Source organism: Monodon monoceros, unplaced genomic scaffold, assembly GCF_005190385.1.
Source record: "Monodon monoceros isolate NGI ecotype Baffin Bay Population unplaced genomic scaffold, NGI_Narwhal_1 Super_Scaffold_13, whole genome shotgun sequence".
Taxonomy (NCBI): Eukaryota; Metazoa; Chordata; class Mammalia; order Artiodactyla; family Monodontidae; genus Monodon; species Monodon monoceros.
In genome coordinates this window covers 44,814,318-44,837,622 of record NW_021703769.1, presented here as the reverse complement: position 1 = coordinate 44,837,622, position 23,305 = coordinate 44,814,318, and the positions used below count along the sequence as shown (strand labels likewise).

The window sequence follows — 23,305 nt, the reverse complement described above, 5'->3', positions numbered from 1 at the left end:
GCTACCTCCAGATGCTGAGCATGTGATTCATGTACGTGAGCTGACCCTCCATTGCAAGCCGCAATTAACTCTTCTCAGAAGAACACTTACTACAATGAAGCTGCACAAAAGAAATGTTGAAAAGGAGGCCCTTGAATCTTTTATTTTCTTAAGGAGTGAGTAGTTTGCTACAAATGTCGGTACAAAGCCCCATGACTTAAAACACGAGACATTTATTATTTGTCATGTGACAGGTGGTTGGCCCAGTGTCAGTTGGGGCCACAGGGATAACTTGGCCACTTGTCCCTCATCTGGGAGATTAGTCCAGCCTCAGTCACCTGGTAGAGGTAGCAGAGTTCCCAAGACAGCAAGAGGGCAAGGCCAGTGCACAGATGCTTCTTCAGTGTCTGCTTGCATCATGTTTGCTAATGTCCCATTGGCTAAAAACATTCACAGGGCCCAGCACAGTGTCAGAAGGTAGATAAAGACAGCCCATCTCTTGATGAGGTGAGTGGCAGAGTTGCGTTGCAAAGGATGTGTATCCAGGGATGAGAAGTTTGTCGTCATTTTTTGTAACCCACCACTGTACTTTAGGACAAATTCAAATAAAGATAAGCTTGATGTGAGTCCAAAGGGTCAGGAAAGGTTTTATACAGGTGTTGATGCAGCATCTTAAAGGATGTACAGGTTTGAATAAGGAGGAGGAGGGAAAGGGGTGGATTAGGTCTGAAGGAAGAGTGCAACTAGGAACGCAGGTACAGAGAACACAAGGGGGAAGGGGGCAGGCAGAGGGTGTGGCTGAAGGCTTATCCATGAGGGGTTGTCAGAGTGGAGGTTTGAAATGTCTCCTGGGACATGGTTGAGAAAGGCCTTGAGTATCCAGTTAACGTATTTAGAGTTATCTCTATGTTTTGCAGAATTGTTGAAGGCTATTTTGAGAGAAGGGGGTAGTATGGTGAATCACTTGATTTAGGAGAATTAATCTGATGTTAGTTTCATCAGGATGACTTACCCATGAGGTAGCCAGAATTCTGAGATGGCCCCCGAAATTCCTGCCCCTGGTGTACACCTGTATGATCCCCTCGCCTTGAGTGTGGGCAGGACAGTGAGGGTGATGGAGCTGCCTGCCGTGATTAGGATGTCATATGACAGAGATGAAGAATTTTGCAGATAATCAAAAGGACTTATCCAGATTGGACCTGATGTAAGTGGATCAGGCTTTAAAAAGAACGGGCTCAGAGATTCAAAGCAGCTGAGCTATTCTCCTGTTTACCTGCCATCTTGTGGAGGCCACGTGGCAAGAAGTGGTGTGCAGCATCTGGGAGCTGAGGGCCTCAGTCCTTCCGTCATAAGGAACTGAACTCTGCCAGATACCAGTGAACCCGGAAGAGGACCCTGAGTCTTAGATGAGATTGCATCCCAGCTGACACCTTGATTTCAGCCTCGTGACACTGAGTGGAGACCCCACTAACCCATACCCAGACCCCAGACCCCTGGGAACTGTGAGATAAATTTGTGTTACATGCTAAATTTGTGGTAATTTGTTATGTAGCAATAGGAAATTAATACAGTTGAACTGGAATCAAGGATTATAACTTTGCAAGGATTGTATGGGTAGAAGTCGCTACACATAACAGGCTGAATCAGATGTGTTCAGGGTCCAGTGTGGGAGCACATGATGACAGGGGGTCGGAGTGAGCAGCCCAGCAGCCAGAATAACCTGTGCTTTCCCTTCCCTGTACCCTCACCATCTGAGCAGGTGCCTTTTCACACAGGGCCCCATGCAGGTGAGCAGGGATGGAAGGGGGTAGACAGGTAGGGACCTAGAAAAGTGGGTGTGCACATCTGTATTAACCAACAAGCTGTTTCTCACGCAAACATTATTTCTCTGGTTCTTTCTCTAGTGAATGAAGCAATGTATTGAGAGTTTTTTGTTTTGCTCTGTTTGTTTACAAATGCGTAATGTCATAGATCCACCTTTGCAATGTCATCCAAAGTAGTTTTACTGTCTAAAAATTCCCTTTGCTCCATCTACTCATCTCTCTTTCCTCCCCATCACCCAAACCTCTGGTAAACACTGATTTTTTTATTGTCTCTGTAGTTTACCTTTTCCAAATGTCATGTACTTGGAGTTAGACAGCATGTGGCCTTTTCAGATCGACTTCTTTCACTAAGCAGTATGCATTTTAGATTCCGTCCTGTCTTTTCATGGCCTGATAGCTCATTTCTTTTCAGTGCTGAATAATATTCCATTATCTGGATATACCACAGTTTATCCATTCACCTACTGAAGAACATCTCTGTGGCTGCCACGTTTGGGCAGTTATGAATAAAGCTGCTGTAGACATCCATGTGGAGGTTTTTGTGTAGACATAGGGTTTCAACTCATTTGGGTAGATATACCGAGGAGCGCAATTGCTGGAGTGTATGGTAGACTATGTTTAGCTTTGTAAGAAACCCCCAAATTGTCTTCCATAGAGGCTGTACCATTTTTATTCTCATGAACAATGGATGAGAGTTCTTGTTGCTGTACATCCTTGTCAGCATTTGGTGTTGTCGGTTTTCTCGATTTTAGCCATCCTAATAGGTATGTGATGATATCTCGTTGTTTTCTCTTGCAATTCCCTGATGACATATGATGTTGAGCATCTTTTCATGTACTTATTTACCGTTCATATATCTTCTTTGGTGAGATGTCTGTTCACATCTTTTGCCTATTTTTTAATTGGGTTCTTATTTTTATTATTGAGGGTTTTTTAAAAATAAATTTATTTATTTATTTTTATTTTTGGCTGCGTTGGGTCTTTGTTGCTGCACACGGGCTTTTCTCTAGTTGCAGTGAGCAGGGGCTACTCTTTGTTGCGGTGCATGGACTTCTCATTGGGTGGCTTCCCTTGTTGCAGAGCACGGGCTCCAGGCACGTGGGCTTCAGTAGTTGTGGCACTTGGGCTCAGTAGTTGTGGCTCACGGGCTCTAGAGTGCAGGCTCAGTAGTTGTGGTACATGGGCTTAGTTGCTCCATGGCATGTGGGATCTTCCCAGACCAAGACTCGAACCCGTGTCCCCTGCATTGGCAGGTGGATTCTTAACCACTGCGCCACCAGGGAAGCCCTTATTGTTGAGTTTTAAGAGCTCTTTGTATATTTCAGATACAGGTCCTTTATCAGAGAGATAATGTGATTTTCAAATATTTCCTCCCAGTCTGCAGCTTGTCTTTCCATTTTCTTGACAGTGTCTTTTTCAGAACAGAAGATTTTGTTTTTGTTTTATTTCTTTTTTTAAGCCACTCTAGGGGTGGCCGGCACCAGCAGCAAGTTCCACCACTGCTGCCGGTATGAGCTACTCAAGGCACCAACCAGCCATCTTGAGAGCCCCAGAAGTTTTCATTTCAATAAAGTCCAGTTTATCAATTTTGTCCTTGCATTGTGTATTTGTTATTGTATCTAAAAATCATCACCAAATCCAAGGTCACCTAGATTTCCTCTTATGTTATCTTCTAGAAATATTATAGTTTGGCATTTTACATTTAGATCTGTGATCATTTTGGTTAATTTTTGTGAAAGATATAAGGTCAGTGTCTAGATTTATTTTTTTTCATGTGGATATGTGGATATCTTTTTGTTCCAGTACCATCTGTTGAAAAGACTGTCCTTTCTCCATTGAATTGTCTTTGCTCCTTCATAAAAGAACAGTTGACTATATTTGTGTGCGTCTATTTCTGGGCTCTGTATTCTGTTCCATTATCTATTTGTCTGTTTCTTCACCAATACCATACTGTCTTGATTATGGCTGCTTTATAGTAAATCTTGAAGTTGTGAAATGTCAGGTCTCTGACTTCATTTTTCTTCAGTGCTGCATTGGCTGCTCTGAGTCTTTTGACCTTCCCTATAAATTTTAGAATCTATTTGTCACTGTCACCCCAAAAAAAATAACTTGCTGGAATTTTGACTGAAATTGTATTGAATCCATAGATCAAGTTGGGAAGCGCTGACATCTTAACAGTGTTGAGTATTCCTACGCATGAAATTGGAATATCTCTCCATTTATTTAGATGTTGATTTCTTTCATCAGTTTTGCAGTTTTCTTCTTGCAGTTCTTGTACATATATTGTTAGACTTATTCTTAAGTACTTCTTTTTTTGGTGCTAATGTAAATGGTATTTTGTTTTTAATTTTAAATCTCAATTATTCGTTGCTGCTGTATAGGAAAGGAATTGACTTTTGTATATTAACCTTATATCCTGCAACATTGCTATAATCATTGATTAGTTCCAGGGTTTTGGAGTTTTTTGGTTGATTCTTTGGCATTTTCCACATAGACAAGCATGTCATCTTTGATTAAAGACAGTTTTATTTCTCTTTTAATCGATGTCTTGTATTTCCTTTTTCTGTCTTATTGTATTAGTTAGGACTTCTAGTACAGTGTTGAGTAGTAGTGGTGAGAAAGGACATTCTTGCCTTGTTCTTGATGTTATAGGGAAAGAATCTTGTTCTTCCCCATTAAGCATAATGTTAGCTGTAGGTTTTTTGTAGATGTTCTTTATCAAGTTGAGGAAGTTCCCCTCTGTTCCAGGTCTGAGAGTTTTTTATCATGAATGAATGTTGACTTTTTCTTATGCTTTTTCTATACCTAATGATAATGATCATCTGATTTTTCTTCTTTAGCCTGTTGTGATGGATTTCATTCATTAATTTTCAAATGTTGAATCAGCCTTCCATGCCTGGGATAAAATTCATTTGGTCATGGTGTATAATTTTTTTATACATTGATGGAGTCAGCTTGCAAATATTTTGTTAAGGATTTTTGCATCTATGTTCATGAGAGATACTGATCTGTAGTTTTCCTTTCTTCTGATGTCTTTGTTTTGGGTATAAACGTAATGCTAGCTTTATAAAATGAGTTAGGAAGTATTCCCTCTGCTTCTGTCCTCTGAAAGAGATTGTAGAGAATTGGCAGTATATTTTCTTCTTGAAATATTCAGTAGAATTCACCAGTGAACCCAACTGGACCTTGTGCTTTGTTTTGGAAGATTATTATTGATTCAGTTTCCTTAACATACATGGTTCTACTCATGTTACCTACATCTGTTTGTGTGAGATTTGGTAGATTGTATCCTTCAAGAAATTGGTCCATTTCATCTAAGTTAAGAAATTTGTGAGCATAGAGTTCTTATTACTCCTTTATTATCCTTTTAATGTCCATGGGATCAATAATGATAGTCTCTTATTTCTAATATCTGTGTCTTCTCTCTTTTTTTCTTGGTTAGCCTGGTGTTATAGACTGAATTTGTTTGTGTCCCCAAAATTTATATGTTGAAGCCCCAGTTCCCAAGTGACTATATTTATAGATAAGATCTGTGAAGAGGCGATAAAAAGTTAAATGAAGTCATAAGGGTGAGGCCCTAATCCTGTAGAGGTGGTGCCCTTGTAAGAAGAGGAAGAGACACCAGAGCTCTCTCTTCCTTCTGTGCTATGTGAGGACACAGAAGGGGGCCAATCTGCAAGTCTCACCAGGGACCAAATCAGTCAGCACCTTGACCTTGGACTTCCCTGCCTCCAGAATTATGAAAAATAAATTCCTGTTGTTTAACACAGTTTGTGGTATTTTGTTATGGCAGCCTGAGCAGACAAATACACCTGACTAGAGGTTTATTCATTTTGGTTTGTTGTTTTGTTTCTTCTTTAAATAACCAGCTTTTTGCTTTATTGATTTTCTTTTTTGTTCTCTTGTTTTCAATTTCATTGGTTTCTGCTCTAAATTTTATTATTTCTCCTGCTTGCTTTGGATTTAACTTGCTCTTTTTTCTCGTTTCCTAGGGTAGAAGCTTTGATTATTTATTTTAGATCTTCTAAAGCATGCATTTAATGTTACAAATTTCCCTGTAAGCACTGTTTTCACTGCATCTCATAAATTTTGATAAATTGTATTTTCATTTTCATTCAATTCAAAATACTTTAAAATTTCTCTTATGACTTCTTCTTGACCAGTGTGTTATCTAGAAGTGTGTTGTTTAATCTCCAAATATTTTTAGATTTCCTGTTATCTTTCTGTTATTGATCTTATTGTGATCTGAGAGGATACTTTCTATGACTTTTGTTCTTTTAACTTTGTTGAGGTGTGTTTTATGGCCCAGAATGTGGTTTATCTTGGCAAATGTTCCATGTGAGCTTGAGAATAATGTGTATTTTGCTGTTGTTGGATGAAGTGTCCTATATATGTCAGTTAGATCAAGTTGATTAATGGTGCTCTCCAGTTCAGCTGTATCCTTGCTGACTGTTTACCTGCTAGATACATCAGTTACTGGTGTAGGTGAGTTGAAGTATTCAATTGTAAGAGTGGATTTATCTTTTTCTTCTTGCAGTTCTGCCAGTTTTTGCTTATGTATTTTGATGCTCTGTTGTTGCATACATACACATTAAGGATTTCTTTGATATTCCTAGGTGTGCTGTTTTGGGTGTTTATCCTGCTTGGTGTTCTCTGAACTCCTGGATCTGTGGTTTGGAAAGTTCTCAGCCATTATTTCTTCACATATTCCTTCTGCTCCTTTCTCTCTTTTTTCTTCTAGTATTCCCATTACTTTTGTAAGTTTTGTAAGAGATTTCCAAACTGTCTACCAAAGTGGCTGTAGCGTTTTGCATTCTTACCAGCAGTGAATGGGAGTTCTTGTCGCTCCACATCCTCACCACCATTTGGTGTTATCAGTGTTCTGGATTTGGGCCATTCTTAGCGTTGTGCAGTGGTATTTCATTGTTTTATGTATGTATGTATGTCTGTCTGGCTGTGCTATGTGGCTTGTGGGATCTTAGTTCCCCGACCAGGGATCGAACCCATGCGTCCTGCAGTGGAAGCATGGAGTCTTAACCACCAGACCACCAGGGATTTCCCCTCATTGTTGTTTTAATTTGCATTTCCCTGATGACATAGGATGTGGAACATCGTTACATATGCTTATTTACTGTACGTACATCTTCTTTGGTGAGATCTCTCTTAAGGTCTTTGGCCCAGTTTTAGTTGAGCTGTTATTTTTCTTATTGTTGAATTTTAAGAGTTCTTTATATATTTTGGATAACAGTCCTTTATCAAATGTGTCTTTTGCAAATATTTTCTCCCAGTATGTGGGTTGTCTTCTCATTCTCTTGGCATTATCTTTTGTAGAGTATGAGTTTTTCCTTTTAATCAAGTCCAGCTTATCAATTAATTCTTTCACGGATCCATGCCTTTGGTGTTGTATCTAAAAAGTCATCGCCATATCCAAAGTCATTTAGGTTTTCTCTTATGTTAACTTTTAGGAGTTTTATAGTTTTGTGTTTTATGTTTAGAACTGTGAACCGTTTTGAGTAAATTTTTGTGAAGGGTATAATGTCTGTGTTTGGATTCTTTTTTTTTTTTTGCATGTGGATGTCCACTTGTTACAGCATGTTGATGAAAAGTTAACTTTTGTGGGGGTGGTTATCTTTCATTTGAAGATATTATTTTTTTATTGAGATATAATTGACATATAACTTCATATTAGTCTCAGGTGTACAACATAATGATTTGATATTGGTATACATTGCAAAATGATCATCACAGTAAGGCTAGTAACATCCAACACCACACATAGTTAAAATTTTTTTTTATTGTGAAAATTTTAAGGATTTACTCTCTTAACAACCTTCAAATATATACTACAATATTATTAACTATAGTCACCATGCTCTATGTTACATCCCCAGAACTTATTTTATAACTGGAAGTTTGTACACTGTACTGCCTTCACCCATTTGGCCTCCTCCCACCCTTTGCCCACCTCTGGCAACCACCAAACCACCAATCTGTTTTCTGTATCTATTAATTGAGTTTTTTTTTAGACTCTACATATAAGTGAGATCATACAGCATTTGTCTTTCCCTGACTGATTTATTTCACTTAGCATAATGCCCTCAAAGTCCATCCATGTTGTCACAAATTGCAGGATTTCCTTCTTTTTTATGGCTGAATAATATTCCATTGTAAATATATAGCACAATTTCTTTATCCACTCATCCATCACTGGACACTTAGGTTGCTTCCATATCTTGACTATTGCAAATGATGCTTCAGTGAACCTGGGGGTGTGTATATCTCTTCAAGTTAGTGTTTTCATTTCCTTCAGATAAATACCCAGAACTCGAATTGCTGGCTCATATGGTAGTTCTATTTTTAATTTTTTGAGGAACCTCCATACTGTTTTCCATAGTGGCTGCACCAATTTACATACCCACCAACAGTGCACAAGGGTTCCCTTTTCTCTCCCTTTTCTCCTTGCCAACACTTGTTACTTCTTTTCTTTTTCTTTCTTTTTTTTTTTTTTTGCGGTATGTGGGCCTCTCACTGTTGTGGCCTCTCCCGTTGCGGAGCACAGGCTCCAGACGCGCAGGCTCAGTGGCCATGGCTCACGGGCCCAGCCACTCCACGGCATGTGGGATCTTCCCGGACCGGGGCACGAACCCGTGTCCCCTGCATTGGCAGGCGGACTCTCAACCACTGCGCCACCAGGGAAGCCCTTCTTTTCTTTTTGATGATAGCAGTTTTAACGTGTAAGATGATATCTCATTGTGGTTTTTATTGCATTCCCCTGATGATCAGTGATGTTGAGAACTTTTTCATGTACTTGTTGGCTGTCTGTATATCTTCTTTGGAAGGATGTCTATTCAGATCCTCTGCCCGTTTTTAATCAGATTGTTTGGGTTTTTTGCCGTTAAGTTGTATGAGTTCTTTATATATTTTGGATATTGACCCCTTATCAGACAAATGATATGCACATATTTTCTCCCATTCAGTAGGTTGCCTTTGTATTTTGTTGCTGGCTTCCGTTGCTGTGTAGGATTTTTTTAGTTTGATATCGTCCCACTTGTCTATTTTTGCTTTTGTTGCCTGTGCGTTTGCTGTCATATCCAAGATATCTTTGCTAAGACCAGTATCAGGTAGTTTTTCTCCTGTGTTTTCTTCTAGTTCTATAGCTTCAGGTCTTACATTTAAGTCTTTAATCCATTTTGAGTTGATTTTTGTATGGTGTAATATAAGGGTCCAACTTTGTTCTTTTGCATGTAGCTATCCAGTTTTCCAACACCATTTGTGGAAGAGGTTGTCTTTTCCCCACAGTGTATTTTCCCCATCGTGACATTCTTGTCGAAGATCATTTGGCTGTATGTGCATGGCTTTATTCTGTTCCATTTGTCTATGTCTGTATTTATGCCAGTACCATGCTGTTTTGATTACTGTAGCTTTGTAATATGTTATAAAACAAGAAAGTGAGTCCTCCTGCTTTGTTCTTTTTTCTCAATATTATTTTGGCTATTCAGAGTCCTTTGTGATTCCAAATGAATTTTAGGATTGTTTGCTATTTTTCTGTAAAAAAATGCCACTGGGATGTTGAGGGATTGCATTGAATCTGTAGATCATGTTGGGTAGTATATACATTTTAACAGCATTAAGTCTTCAAACCCATGAACACAAGTTGTCTTTCCATTTATTTGTGTTTAATTTCTTTCAACAGTGTTTTGTAGTTTTCAATGTGCAACTTGCCTCCTTGGTTAAGTTTATTTTTAAGTATTTTGTTCCTGTTTTTTTTTTTTTTTAACAACGTAACAGGAGTAACAGTTTTTAAAAAAATATTTATTTATTTATTTGGCTGCATTGGGTCTTAGTTGTGACATGCGGGATCTTTAGTTGCGACATGCAGGATCTAGTTCCCTGACCAGGGATCGAACCCGGGGCCCCCTGCATTGGGAGCACGGAGTCTTAACTGCTGGACCACAAGGGAAGTCCCTATTTTGTTCTTTTATGCTATTATAAATGGGATTATTTTCTTAATTTCCCCTTTAGATTGTTCATTGTATAGAAATGCAACTGATTTTTTGTGTGTTGACTTTGTATCCTGCAACTCTACTGAATCATCATAGTATAAATGCGTTTTAAAGCCATGGGCCCTGAGAGGACCATTAGGAAGTAAGCATACATAGGAAAGCAGCCCAAGGCCTGACTCCACAGTCAAGGTCAGGAAGATCAGAAGGAACCAGAAAAGGAGTCTGGGAGGAGTCTGCGGTGAAGAGTGAGGAGAACTGAGGGCCAGGCTTGTGCTATAGATGCCAAGTAGAGTGTTTTAAGTGGAGTTTAGAGAGATTAAATAACCTTCCTAGGGCACACAGCTGGCTGGAGGTGCAGGTGACGTCCAGCCTGGAGGGCACATGCCAGAATTCATGCTCCTAATTTCTGCGCTCTGCCATGCAAATCACAACCATGACGGTGGTGGTGTTCCCTTCAGTAGTGCCAACTCTGTGCCAGATACTGTTGTGAGAGCTTTATTTATAATAACCCATTTATTCCTATCACCATCATCATCTTATAGAGGCGGAAACTGAGAAACAGAGAGGTTGTTCAGAGTCACAAAGTGGCTCAGTGTGCTTTGAACTCAGCCGTCTGGGTCCAGAGTCTGCATTCTTAACTCTCTGTCAGTTATTCTCTCCACTGCCTACGTAACTGGAGTGTCATCAAGGGTAATATTTCGTAAGGCTGAATAAGGAAGCTTAAGAAACAAAATAGATTCTTTAATTAGAAAAAGAAAAGAAAACCAAGCAGTGGCAGCTTGACCTTTGGCTCTGTGCATATTGATTTTTGTGCCTTCCAGCCTCAAATAAGCTGATGAAGTGCTATGTACCTTTCTTCCAGCTTGAACAAAGTACTTGCCGAGTTGCTTTGTTCTTTCTCCCCCTGGAGCATGCCTGAAAGCTAAATGTAATACTGCCTTTTAAGTTAAGTCAAATGAAAGCCTTGGTTTCTCAAGGTCCTAAAAATGCGATCACATAGATTGAATCTCATCCAGTGATTTTAATTTAGCCCCTCTCAGAAGTTAAATATAGGAAGGAAATTCTTGCATCTGAGAAGGACTTGCTGGTGGAAATCATGTTGCCTGGAGTAATAGGTTACAACCAAATTCTTTAGAATTTACCCAGCGTTCACTTTTAGAGGAGCTGGAAGCACACTGATAAATGCAGTGTTCCTTCTGATGTGATGGCACCTTCAGATATCTGTTCTCAGTTGTTTTTTTTCTTCAGTGTTGCTTGTTTTTCCTGGACATGACCTCTGCCCCTCAGTACAGGTGCTCCCCTGAGCTTTTTCTTGCCACTCCACATATTCTGGCTTTTGTTCTCAAAGTAAGGCTGTGCAATACACTTCTGGAAAAAATAACCCCGTGCTGGGGTGGGGGTGGGGTGCGCAGTGCATCCCCTTCACGTTCAACCTGGCACTTCATTCTCCAGTCTTGCCTGTGCCTCTCCTGTTAGCTTATCTGTTTTGATCTGAAAAATCTGAGACTTTTCTTATGTTTGTTTTGGTTTAAATTTTTAAAGTCCATAACCAGGTTTTCAAGAGGGCAGTAATCCTGAGACCTGATTGTCAGCAGAGTAGGCAGTAATTACAGCCATTATCACCTGGTGTGTATACAGATGTTAAAAGAACTCTCCATTGGCCAGCCTCAGCCTGGTGTCCCACCTTTGTCAGCCATCTCATCACAGGCTGCTGGCCTCAGTCAGAAGAGGTGACCTGGAGCGAAGGCAGTGTGGGGAATGCTGAGAAGCACTTGCAAAGGTTACAAAAGAGCTGCTTTCACCAGCAAGACAGGTCTGCTGATGAAAATTTCCTCCATTTTTGTTTGATTACTTATTCCAGTTCTTAAATGCTTATATGTATATTCAGGTTTTCATGTATTTTGAGTCAGTTTTGAAAATCTATAGTGTACTAGAAAGAGATCCATTTTCTAAGTTTTCAAATTTGTGGGCATATTTTATATTTTAGAATTTCTACTGTGTCAATAATTATGTCCCCTTTTTTCTTTGCTCTTTTTTGGAATGACTTTTATATATATAAAATATATGAGTTTCAGGAAGAAACCTAAAGAGTATTTACATTTGCTCCTGGCAGCGTCTTGGGCAGAAGCAGTCCTGGGTTACTTTCATCCAGGTCTGAGGATTGAGATGGATTGAAGCCAGGCTTTGGTCCCTCTGAGGGCCAGACTGTATCTGTTTCACCCTTATCTGTAGGAAGTAGCCCTATGAGTTTCCAGTTCCAAGTGTGGATGATTTATTAGGGTTGCCCTTCCTTGGTGGACCTGGACTTGAGTTCTTATTCTCTTGCTCTCTGAGGTCATCCAAAGCTCCACTCAGCTTCTCACACTTATTAGCTACCTTTTCAGAAATTGACACATGCCCTTCAAAGAAAAGGTGCCCCCAAATGTTAGGCTCATCTCTCTGAATTTCCTTTTTCTCTAGATTTTGATCCTGTAGTTCTTTCCTACTTTATCTCTCTAATGTTATCAAAGACATATTTATATATATATATATTTGGTCTTAATGCAAGGATTAGCTTGCATTACCAACAAGAAGCTGAACTCCTTATCTTAGGTACTTTTTAAGATAACTGTTATTACTGAAGGATAGCATGCATGCAGAAAAGTGAACAAATCTTGAATATGCTGCTTGACTAATTATGACAGGTGAATACGTGGTCACCCCGCCCAGGCAAGAAACAGCATGAGCACCCAAGCCTCCCCCTCCTTCCCCACCATGTCACCTGCTCCCGTCTCCCTCACAGTTACTTCTGCTTGGCCGCTGCTTCCTTTCTGAAGACCTAGGAAACCAGATCTCATTTGGCCGCTTTCACTTTTAATTATGAAACGCATAGTTTTGGCCACGTCATTTCTAATTTGGTTTGCCCTTTACCTTTTAAATCTGTTCCTGGAACGGCTTTCTCCCCTTGCATGTCATCTTTGTTCCCTTGTGACGAGCCCTCTCGAGTCTGTTAACAATTTGTCCCTTCAGATTGTACACAATACTTTCTTGTTTTCCTGTGTGTGATTTCTAGAAAGCCTTCCAAACTGATGACCATGTGCTGACACGTAGAATATGCTATTTCAGGATGTGGTTGTGTTTTATACACATTTATGAACAATTACCCAGAATATGAACCTGTTGCCTTATTTTATTTCTCATATCAGGCTAGCCCTGCCCCTGATTTCCTTTCTTAAACTAGAAACAATCACAAGAAACAAATCAGGAATTGTTTGGTTTGGAATGTTCTCTTGATCTCTCCTTGCTCTAGACATATTGTGAAATTGCAGGAACAATGGCAGAGCCATGACCTATTGTGACTGTGATCTTGGATCTCCTTTTGGCCGGTATCACCATTGACTAATCGAACTTGACTTCTCAGTTCTCATTTATCACCTTCATCAGATTCACTTTTTCGGCACAAGCACCGGGTACAGTGGCTGGCATGTGTTGGCATCTGATAATTAATTAGTTCGTGGTGATCTGATGTGATGGTTCCGGAAGTCAGGATTCAGGGATGTCCATGAGGTGAGACAGGAATGGCCAACCTTTTTTTTAAGTTAGAAATGAACTTGGCTTCTGTCTCTCCCACTTCTGACTCTTTTGGCAGTTTGGTAGATTTAATTTCTAGCATCGAAGAATCAGAATCCTGATAAAATGGGTGTTTTATTTTAGTTGGTCCTTTTCATTGAGAAATGGTGGGTATTGTGCTGTGTAAGCATAGCTTGTGCTTCACATCAGCGTGTGAGGTCCCCAGTGAGGCCCCAGAACTCAGAGTTCACCCAGGAAATAATCATCCAAATGGGTGTGATAAGTTTTCCTTAAAAATGGGATACCTTCCAGAAACAAGGTAATCAGAGCTGAAAATGTATCATAAAGGAAAACCCTAGTCTGAGCAGCTGTGGGGGACACTCTGAAGCCAGGATGTGTGAGCAGCGGGAACGAGGTCTGCCTGCAGCAGGAAGGGAATGCCAGAGGCAGAACTGGGTAGTTGTGTGTTCATCGCCGCTCTGGGGAGAGAAGCGCTGGGTCCAGGGCTGGACAGCTCTGAAGATGTCTGGGGTGGGACAGTGGTGTTTTCCACACTCCACCTTGACCTACCTGAAATCTTTAATATCTCTTTAGGGATAGGCTTGGGTTGTTCTATAAACTTAATATGGTAATATTTGTAACAGTGCTAAGAACCTCTGTCATCTTTGAGTGGGGAGGGGGGCAGCTGCCTGTTTCATGGCCCCAGAGCTCCCTCTCCTGTTGCTCTCCCAGCATGTCGACAAGGTGGCCTCTTACTCCCCTCCTCACTCCAAGTGGAAAGATGCTTTTTGCTGCCCTGATAGTCCCCGTTCAGCTCCATTCAGAGCTCACTTCCAGAGTTTGTCCTCAGGGCAGACAGGTCCGCACCCACTGCAGTCCCCTCTGCTCACCCTGAAGTGGACCTGGGGACCCCCTTCCAGGTGGGCTGCCCAACTTGGAGGTTTGCGTGCTTGGGCCCAGCAGTGGGGCCTTTACCTCCACGGCTCTGACCGCACCATGTGGCCACACCCTGCACAGTCCCTGGGGCCAGGGCAGCACCCACTGGCTCTACCCAGGCCCACACTTCACCGTGAGCCCTGTCCAAGTTGGGTGGATGACGATGGGGAGGGGTCCTCAGAGCAAAACTGGGATCTGTTTCCGGTCATCGGGTGGCAAACATCAACACTTCCCTCCTCTCTGTTTTGTTGCCGTTTTATTCCTCCTCTTTGGTTCCTCATGGCTCAGCTTCCCTGTTCGTAATCCCCTTAACTGATATTTCCCACCTTTGAAGAACAGTCTTTGAGCCATTGATAATAGGCTTCTGGAAAAACCAAATTCATTTTAAGGTGGGATTAGAGAAGGCACATTGGAGCTTGAGACCTGAGTGGAAGGCTTCCCTTCAGGGGAGCTTTGCAGGGAGGGTGTGCAGGTAGGCCAAGCAGATAAGACAACCGAAAACCCAAAGCAAAACAAAAAGTGAGCCCTTGATATGTTTTCTTGTACTTTTACAGTTGATCTCACCATTTTCAGTCCCTGCTGGGCGACTTACCTTAACCTCCAGGAGAGCCGTGAGGAGGAGTCCTGAACCCCCATCTTCTACGGCTTCCAACTAATTCTCATTCTTTTCTCACTGCTCTCCCTCGTCAGGGTAATTTGTTTTAATTTGCTTGTCATTTTGATGGACTTGTGTGTCTAAATCTGCTGCTTAAAGCAATGCTAGACTAGTTTTCTCCATGGCAGTGATGCTCAGACATATTCCACTGGCATTACCCTGCAGTGAGTAAAGTGGTCTTTTTCAAGTTTGTAGAAAATGAATCTTTGTAATTTTGAGAACTTTCTCAAAATCATTTCCCTAAAACTTTGGTACCTGCTATAGCTTGCCTACTAGGAGATAACAAAATGAGCGAGAGTGCCAAATGACTAAAGACGAAAAACATGGAAGCAGCTGATTTTGTTAGCTTTGACAGATTGGCTTTTTATCATGGATATATGTTTGATTTTTATATTGTATATATATATTCATCGTCCACTTGTAAAAGTTTTTCAGATTTGTGTGATGAAACGAAGTACATTAGTACACTCTGGTGTTTTGCAGAAAGTTCTGTGAACTCCAGGTGTTCTGCCACCTTAAACACTGAAAAGCACTACTTTCCAGCACCATCGAATCCCTAAACGAAATTTTTATGGTATTGAATCATGGCACTGATGGTCCTTACTGATCAGCTGAAATACAGATTACAAAGACATATGCTGTCCATGGTTGTTTGGAGCATTATTACATCTGTAATCACGAGCACACTTGGAATTGGTTTCCACTGTTTTGAAAAGTGCACTTACCTGGAATTAGGGATGTGCTTGTCTGACATCCCCTGAACCCCTACACTGACTAGAGAAGCCTTTTCACCTGGTTCCCAGCGTCTACCCAGGAGGGCCAGTTAACTTGGATTGTTTCCCTGCTTGCATCCTGCCTGCCTCTCCTCCACAGTTAATCCATTTGTTCATTCACAATGATGATTTGGTATCGTCCACTTTCTTGTTTCTTCTTTTTGTCTTTGGCATCGCTTAAGCAGCTTCTTGGGTGAGTGAGCATTGAATAATAAAGTGACTCAGCTTCTTCATGGTAATACAGTATTGCCTCTCTGAAGGGCCCGGCAGCAAGTGGGCACCGTCTTTTCCTGCAGTCCTGTGTTTGATTTCTACTGACTCCTACAGCAGAGGGCAAGCGTTAATAGCCAAGTGTTCAGTCTCTTTCCTGCAGGTCCCTCCCTGGGTGCTGCGGCTGCCATTTCAGTGGCATCATTGAGGTGGACCCAGAACACTGAGGCAGTGACTGCCCTGGACCCCACTCCCATTCATCAGACTTAATTGGCCTTGAAGGAGTCTCATATGTCCCTTCTAGGTGAGAAGCGACGTAAACACTAAATTATTTCAGGGTCTGAATGTTGCCCGAGCCTCAGCGACCCATCCACCACCCATCATGCCTTCTGGTCTCCCTCCGGCGGTGGTGCCACGCTGGCCCAGCCTGAGCCTCCTGGTCTCCTCTCCTACAGACGCACCCCTGCACACACACACGCACACGCACACACAGACACGCACACACAGACACACACACACAGACACGCGTGCGCGCGTGCGCGCGCACATACACGTTTGGAGACAAACGTGTACCAGCACGGCGAAAGTCTGATGTTTGGTTTTAGGGTCCTCCATCGGTCATTAAGCCCCAGCAAAGATGGTTCTACCCTGACGGTAAAAGATACCCCTTTACCAAAAGCACCTTCTCGCGTTTAATTATAGAACCAATGATGATGTCTAATAAAAGAATTTTTTTTTACTATGTTCATAGTATTTTTTAAACTTTTCTAAAATACACGGCCTGATTGTATTAAATTTTTGAAAGGCATCAGGCTGTCTGATAATAAGTCATTCACCCTGCGTGTTCATTTTGGCAGCAGAGATTTAAAGCCCGGTCACTTTAGGTAACTGGCTCCATAAATCTGTTGTATGCACCTCAGGTTGGAGAGCGCAGCCAGCACCCTAATGACGACACCCCTCTGGTGACATGTCAGGGACTTAACAGAAACCCAAGGAGCAAATGTTTCCAGCCTTCATCCTCCCAGCAGGGTGGATTTTTATCAACCTGGGTGTTACGTTTGGGACACACAGAGATTCTTGGCTACTAAGAACTCGTTCTGGGTTCAGGCGGGTTCTTTCTTTTGAAGGCTGGAGGGGAGCACCAGTCAGAAAGGGGGCCTTCCAGCACCTCATTAAGGAACTTAAAATCAGGTGGTCAGGGAGAGGGAGTAGTTCTGAGAATTGAAGTGGGGCAGAATAAGGAGATCTGTTTGGAGGCCAGCAAGGGGGAAAAGGCAGGGGTTTTGCTTGTGCAGCCTCTGCTGCTTTAAATAAAGAGCATGCTCGCCAGCCCGGGTGCCCCGCACGGCAAGCCCTCGATCCCAGCTGTCATCGCCCTCACGCGGCCTCCAGGTGAAGAGAAGGAGCCCTTGTTTCCCGGGTGAAGAGAGGAGTCTTGTTCGTGACCCCTGGCCCGCGGCCGCCGCAGACCCCCGCCCCCGCCGCTGGCCTTTGTGCTGCCGCCCCCTCCTCCCCTTCCTCCGGCTTTGTGCTCCCTTTGAGTGCCCCCCCCCCCGGAAGGGACCACCCAGGGGGTTGCACAATGGGGGCCGAGGTAGCCACGAAAACATAGGTTTCCTAAGACAGCCCATGAAAAGAAAAATACTGTTTAACTATGTACATGTTTGTCCTTTCTACAACCGTTTTGTGTGGCCAACAAAACCCTACGTCCAGACCCTGCCTCGGCCGCACCTACAGCTGTTCTGGCCACCGGGCGTCAGGCTTGGGATCCTTGCTCCCAGTTCCTGTTCCCAGGGTGCTAATTCTTCATGCCGGTTACGTTGACGTGTTTGGATTGATGGTCAGGAAGTTTGATAGCAAAGCAAACAAATTACGCTGGCCTGATGAAACTGTTTATCAGTCGTCCTCAGAGTTGGTGGCTTGGCGTGGCTCCTGGGTGAAATGTGTCTGTAAGACTACCCAACAAAAGCTGGCAGCCCAGAATTCAGTTCTCAATAGCCATTTACACCTCGGTAAAAGGATTAGCGCTGGCCGATTGCTACCCTGTTTAAATCTTAATTTGCATCTTTATGGAGGTAGGGCTTTCTTCGGGCCTCTCTGCTTCTGGGTTGTGTTTGTGTACCTGTGGGTGGGGTGTCACTAGAGGTTTTCTCTTATTGGCAAAGGTGCTAAATTGCTTCAGGAGGACCAGTAAGCTACACAAATTGAATTAGCGGCTTTGGTTTTGACTGACAACAGTCGGCTTTGGTTCATTAGTTATATTTTGCAGCAGTTGTGGGCTTTGAGCATTAGGTACGTGAATGCATTCTGTTACTTCTGTTTAAGAACCTCATGGATCTTAGGAGAATTTTTAAATGTTCATTGTAATCAACAAATTTCCGTGGGAATTAAATGCAGAAAACAAGGCCTGGGATCTGATAAAATGATAGTTTTAAAATCATCTTTTCTATCCAGACCATGTGTTCTTAGTGAAAAGATCAAAGCCACTTATGTTTCAAAAGGAAGGTAGGACTGAAGCCATGAGTTTCCAGGCGGGGTTTCTGCGACCTCCGGAATCGGATGCAGACAGTCCATATGGGTTGTCCCCTTCCCACCCTCACGTGTGGGTTATTCCTCAGTGACAGGCTCACCATCCACGGCCACCTCTGCGAGTGATGCCTGTTTGTTGTTGCTTGTTCTGAAATACAGTTTCCTCCCTAAAACTTTGTTCTGGATGTAACCAACTCCTTTCTGATTCTTCAGTTTCGTTAAAAAGACAGTAAACGTAATTCATAAAACTTTTAACAAGTAACACTATACTATGTAAATTAGGTAAGCAAACTTGTCACTACCTGGAGTCGGGGACCACACCATGCTGACTGCTGTCTCCTGGAGAAAAGGAAGCCCGAAAGTCAAGCTCGCATCGCTGCAGCTGAAGCGCATCTGTGCTGAGTCCCCCAAAAACAACACCCACGGGCATGTGTGAAAGTCATATACTACAGTTAAGGAAAAGTTTATTTTCTGTTTGCTAAGAAGTCATTCTCAGCTTGTGATAGTGAAAGAAAAAGCATAACACCTTTTCTCCCTTACTTTAAACAAAAAATTCTACCTTAATTTGAGTGCTCACATTAGCCTGACATGGAATTGCTTTCTTGTAAATTATGTCCTAAATTCTGTGTGACTGAAAAATGAAGCTTTCTTAGAAAGTAATTACTTTAAATTTAGCCGAAACCTTAGAAAGTAATTACTTTATGGACTTCCCTGGTGGCGCAGTGGTTAAGAATCCTTGCCTGCCAATGCGGGGAACACGGGTTCGAGCCCCGGTCCAGGAAGATCCCACATACCGCGGAGCAACTAAGCCCGTGTGCCACAACTACTGAGCCTGCGCTCTAGAGCCCGCAAGCCACAACTACTGAGCCCGTGTGCCACAACTACTGAAGCCTGTGCACCCTAGAGCCTGTGCTCCACAACAAGAGAAGCCACCGCAGTGAGAAACCCACGTACCACAACAAAGAGTAGCCCCCACTCCCCGCAACTAGAGAAAGCCTGTGTGCAGCAATGAAGACCCAACGCAGCCAAAAGTAAATAAATAATTTTTTTTAAAAAAGTAATTACTTTAAATTTAGCCAAAAACTAATTTTATTTATTGTATACTTAACTACTATTGAATAAAATAAAATATTTTAAAGTGCCGTTTGTGTTTCTAGCAATTGCTTGTCATCCAGCAGGTTTGTCCACTTGCCGGACTTCACAGAAAACGACCGGATGGTAGGGCCCAGTGCCTTGGTGCCAGGCCACATATTCCCCCCGGGGAGACTGGACCTGGGCTGTCAGGCCATTGCCCTCCCAGCTGAAGTATTTTGGTAGGAATGCAAATAGAAGACATGAAATTGGGGTCTTGAATTCTGAAATAGTATTTTCATAACACATAGTCTTTAATCTTTAGCTCAGTACACTGTGTGAATTATTTAAGAGTTATTTTCAGCAAAGGATTGATGGATATTTTGCAAACTAAAGTCTATCCCTTGGGGAGATAACTGCTAGAAATCTCAACACAGACCAACTCATCAAGGTTCGGAGTTAATCTGGCATCGGCCGTAGCTCCATGGGGACAGTGCTTGCGGCCGTCTAATTGATCACTGTCTTGTTGATCACTCCTTGCGGAGCCCTGGAAGCCCCAGACTGGTGTGACACCAACATGTAAAAACAGGCTGTGACAACAGGCGTGTCATGAATTCCCTAGTCTGTTTTTAAATCTTGGCCTGTTATTCAACACACAGTGTCTTTAAGTGTGTCTTCAGCATCCTGTGAAATCACAAGTCCAGTTGCTGTTCTCAACAGGCTTCTGGTCATGTTGAGAAGACTTGGCAGACAGGGCATAACTGGAGAGCAGTACAGAGTAGGATGCTGTCTGCGTTGTGCTAGAGGAATTCAGGGATGAGAAAGATCCCTGCGAAGGAGGCAGTCGGAGAAGCTCCCAGACAGATGTGGGGGGAGCTGGTCTAAGCAGACCTGATGTTTGGACTAATCAGACTAGGAAAGAACGAAGGCGTTTGGCGTGTGATGGAGCACTGGCCCCACCCTGGTGGTATCGGGTTGGGGGGGTGGGCGCGGATGCTGGCATCAGGGAGCATTGTCTGTAGGGGGTTTATAACAATAATCAAACCGCTGATCAGCTTTCTCTTCTCATCTTTCCTGAGAATGGCAGAGATAAAATGCTCATCCCTGGAGGGAGGCTGCCCCCACCCCTCCTTAGCACAGCAGCATTAACCAGTGTCTGCCGATTTCTATTTCCTGCCCAGGGTGGAAACCTGCTCCAGAGTGGGGGTGGGCCCGTACCTCCAGTGTACAGGAGGAGCAGGTCTTTTTCATCCTTGCATCATCGGGCGCATGGCCATTGCATAGATCTAGTAACTTAACCAACCTTTGCACTAATTACAAATTAGTAGTACTTTGCTAATGAACATTGGTTTATAAGTTGCTTCATTTTCCTTTTGGGGTACGTATTGAATCTTCCCAACTACACATGTGATCAGTTCCTTTAAAGGAGAAATACTGTTTTGTCTTTGATATCTTCTCCCATAGCTTTTTAGAATCATGCAAACAGACATTTTTTTTTAAAGGAAGTTATTACCCAATCTCTTTGGAGGCTGTTGTGGCCCTATGACAGACCTAACCTAAAACAGTGGCCAAATTGTTAACACTCCACCAGTCCCCCCGTGGACTGCAAATAGATGATGAGGGCTAAATCCCTCTTTCCACTCCTTCCTGTTCTTACTAAGAATAAAGAAAATGTTGCAGTGGGATCTGAATGGAGAAATAATAGTCATTTTTCTGCATTCAGAAATAGAGGATGTAACCTGTACTTCAGCCAGCAGTTTTCAATTTCTTAGCAGTGACAATTTAAGTAAATTTCATGTAAGTTGAGGAGCTCTAACTTTGTTATGATTGACAATGTAAAATTAGCCTTTTCTGCTGTTGAGATTATCTGGCATTCCTATCAGTCAGGTGGCATGTGGAATGAGATTGCACAGCTGTGGATTTGAACATCATTAAAGTCTTCAAAGGGTTAAAAGCTACTTCCTCTGATGGATTTAAAACTGCCACATACACACAAACAAGTTTTTCAAACCACCCCGTTTTACATCTTTGTCGAGAGACAGTCTGGTTGCTGCGTTTTTATGTCTAGATTATATTACAGATATATTTCAATAAACCATGAGGAACCACCATAGATTCTAGAAGCTGGCCGTCTGTGCTTAAATAAACATCTCCTGCAGTACCTGTTTTATTTTATAGGCTGTGTAATCACAGTGACGTTCTGAGAAAAGACCTTGACGCCTGTGAAGCAGCTGTCCTTCACCAGATCCCCAGACTCTCCCCTGGGGGTGGCAGCAACGAAAAGCAAGTCAGGTATGACTGTCGTCAAGTTGCTGCTGTGGTGGGTCGGCCTTTGTTCCCAGATAAGGGTCTCGAAACACTGGTCCACATGATCAGCACTGTGCTGGGCACTTGCAGCATCAATTTAACTGTGGCTTCACCATCTCCTTTGTGAATGTATCTGTTTTTCATTGTTAATTGGATGTATCTACTCAACCCCTGCCCATAGCAACATTTTTAGGCTTACTTGGGGGGAGGGAAGGTGGGTAGGCTTTGTCTGACATGTTAGCGTACCTTGGTGAACGCCCAGGTTATCCAGCAAAGCCACCATCTAGAGGGATGTCCTTAGCAGGTCCAAACCCCAGATAGGTTCCTAAATTTCCAAGGTCATGCTAGTGATACAGACCCCTAAGTACGTTCCTGCACCAACAGCATCGACATGCCCTGGGAGCTTGTTAGAAATGCACGTTCTCGGGTCCCACCCCAGATCCACTGAATCAGGAGTCTGGAGGTGGGGCCCAGCCATGCAGGGTTTGAATGAGTGTTAAACTCTGCTTCCTCAAGTTCGAGAGCAGCGCTCGGAGGATGTGCCTTAAATGGCTAGAAAGCTGGGGTGAGCGAGTGGGGGTTAATCATTTGCAGGGTGGTTGGTGCATACGAACCATGATTCTTGTACGTCCTTCCTAAATCAGATAGAAATCGATCCTTCCACCCACCTTCTCGGCACTCTAGGTGTCTTCTCATGCATGGCCTCAGAAGCTTCATGGCATCTGGGCTTCTTAATTGAATTCGCAAAATTACAGTTGTGTAGTATGTGTAATAGTTTGTCCAGTGCTGGCCCCTGGTAGGTGCTTGATTCATGGTACGTGAATGTTACCAGTGTCCTAACCCCGATTTGTATTCTGGGGACTGACTACGTTTCCTCTTTATGAAGTAGGTCCCCACCATTTTGCAGCAGAGAACAAATGACGGCTCAGGTGTGGTCAGCCATCTGAAAGGGCCTTGACTGGCCAGGAGAGCCAGAGGGGCTTCGGGTCTGGTTGTCTAACATCCGGCCTCGTCTTCTCTCCCTTCTACATGCCACACAGGCACTTTTATGTAATGATATAAACAGGAAGGATAACATGATTTTCGGAGTAGAATTCAGCATAAATCCAGTGTGTATTGGGTCCCATCAGGGTGTGAGGAGAAGTCAGGGTAATGGCCTCTAAAAGGACCTTGTTACAAGAAAACTTGGCTAATCTCAGGGCTCCATTCCACAGACCACAAGGTGAGGTTCACAAGTCCTGACTGTGTTTACATTCCCTTCTGCATCATGCTGTGATCTCCAGACTACAGAGAATGCTAGACATGACCATCCTGGATCAGTAGCTTTTCAACTTAACAGCAGTAAAGGGCAGTGCACAAAAATCCTCTTCCATGTTTTTTATCATGTGAAGTGACAAAAGGCAGTCTTTAAAATACCCTTTACAGGGGTGTGAAAGAAGCTGGCTGGGGAGGAGTCTGTGGTCATTTGGT

At 42.8% G+C, this 23,305-nt stretch overlaps 1 protein-coding gene across 4 annotated transcripts in view; it reads left to right on the top strand.

Moving 5' to 3' along the window:
- KIZ (kizuna centrosomal protein) overlaps positions 1-23,305 on the top strand; it is a 111,978-nt gene that overhangs the window by 46,341 nt on the left and 42,332 nt on the right. For 3 of the 4 annotated variants that reach the window (XR_003793125.1, XR_003793126.1, XM_029220510.1), the window contains exon 7: positions 21,707-21,820. The exons of the other annotated variant lie outside the window; for it this stretch is intronic. Coding sequence is in view for 1 of the 3 variants with exons in the window: in XM_029220510.1 (XP_029076343.1) it covers positions 21,707-21,820 (114 nt within the window). In the remaining 2 variants the exon portion in view is untranslated. The remainder of the gene's footprint in view (positions 1-21,706; positions 21,821-23,305) is intronic. 4 annotated transcript variants of the gene reach the window in all.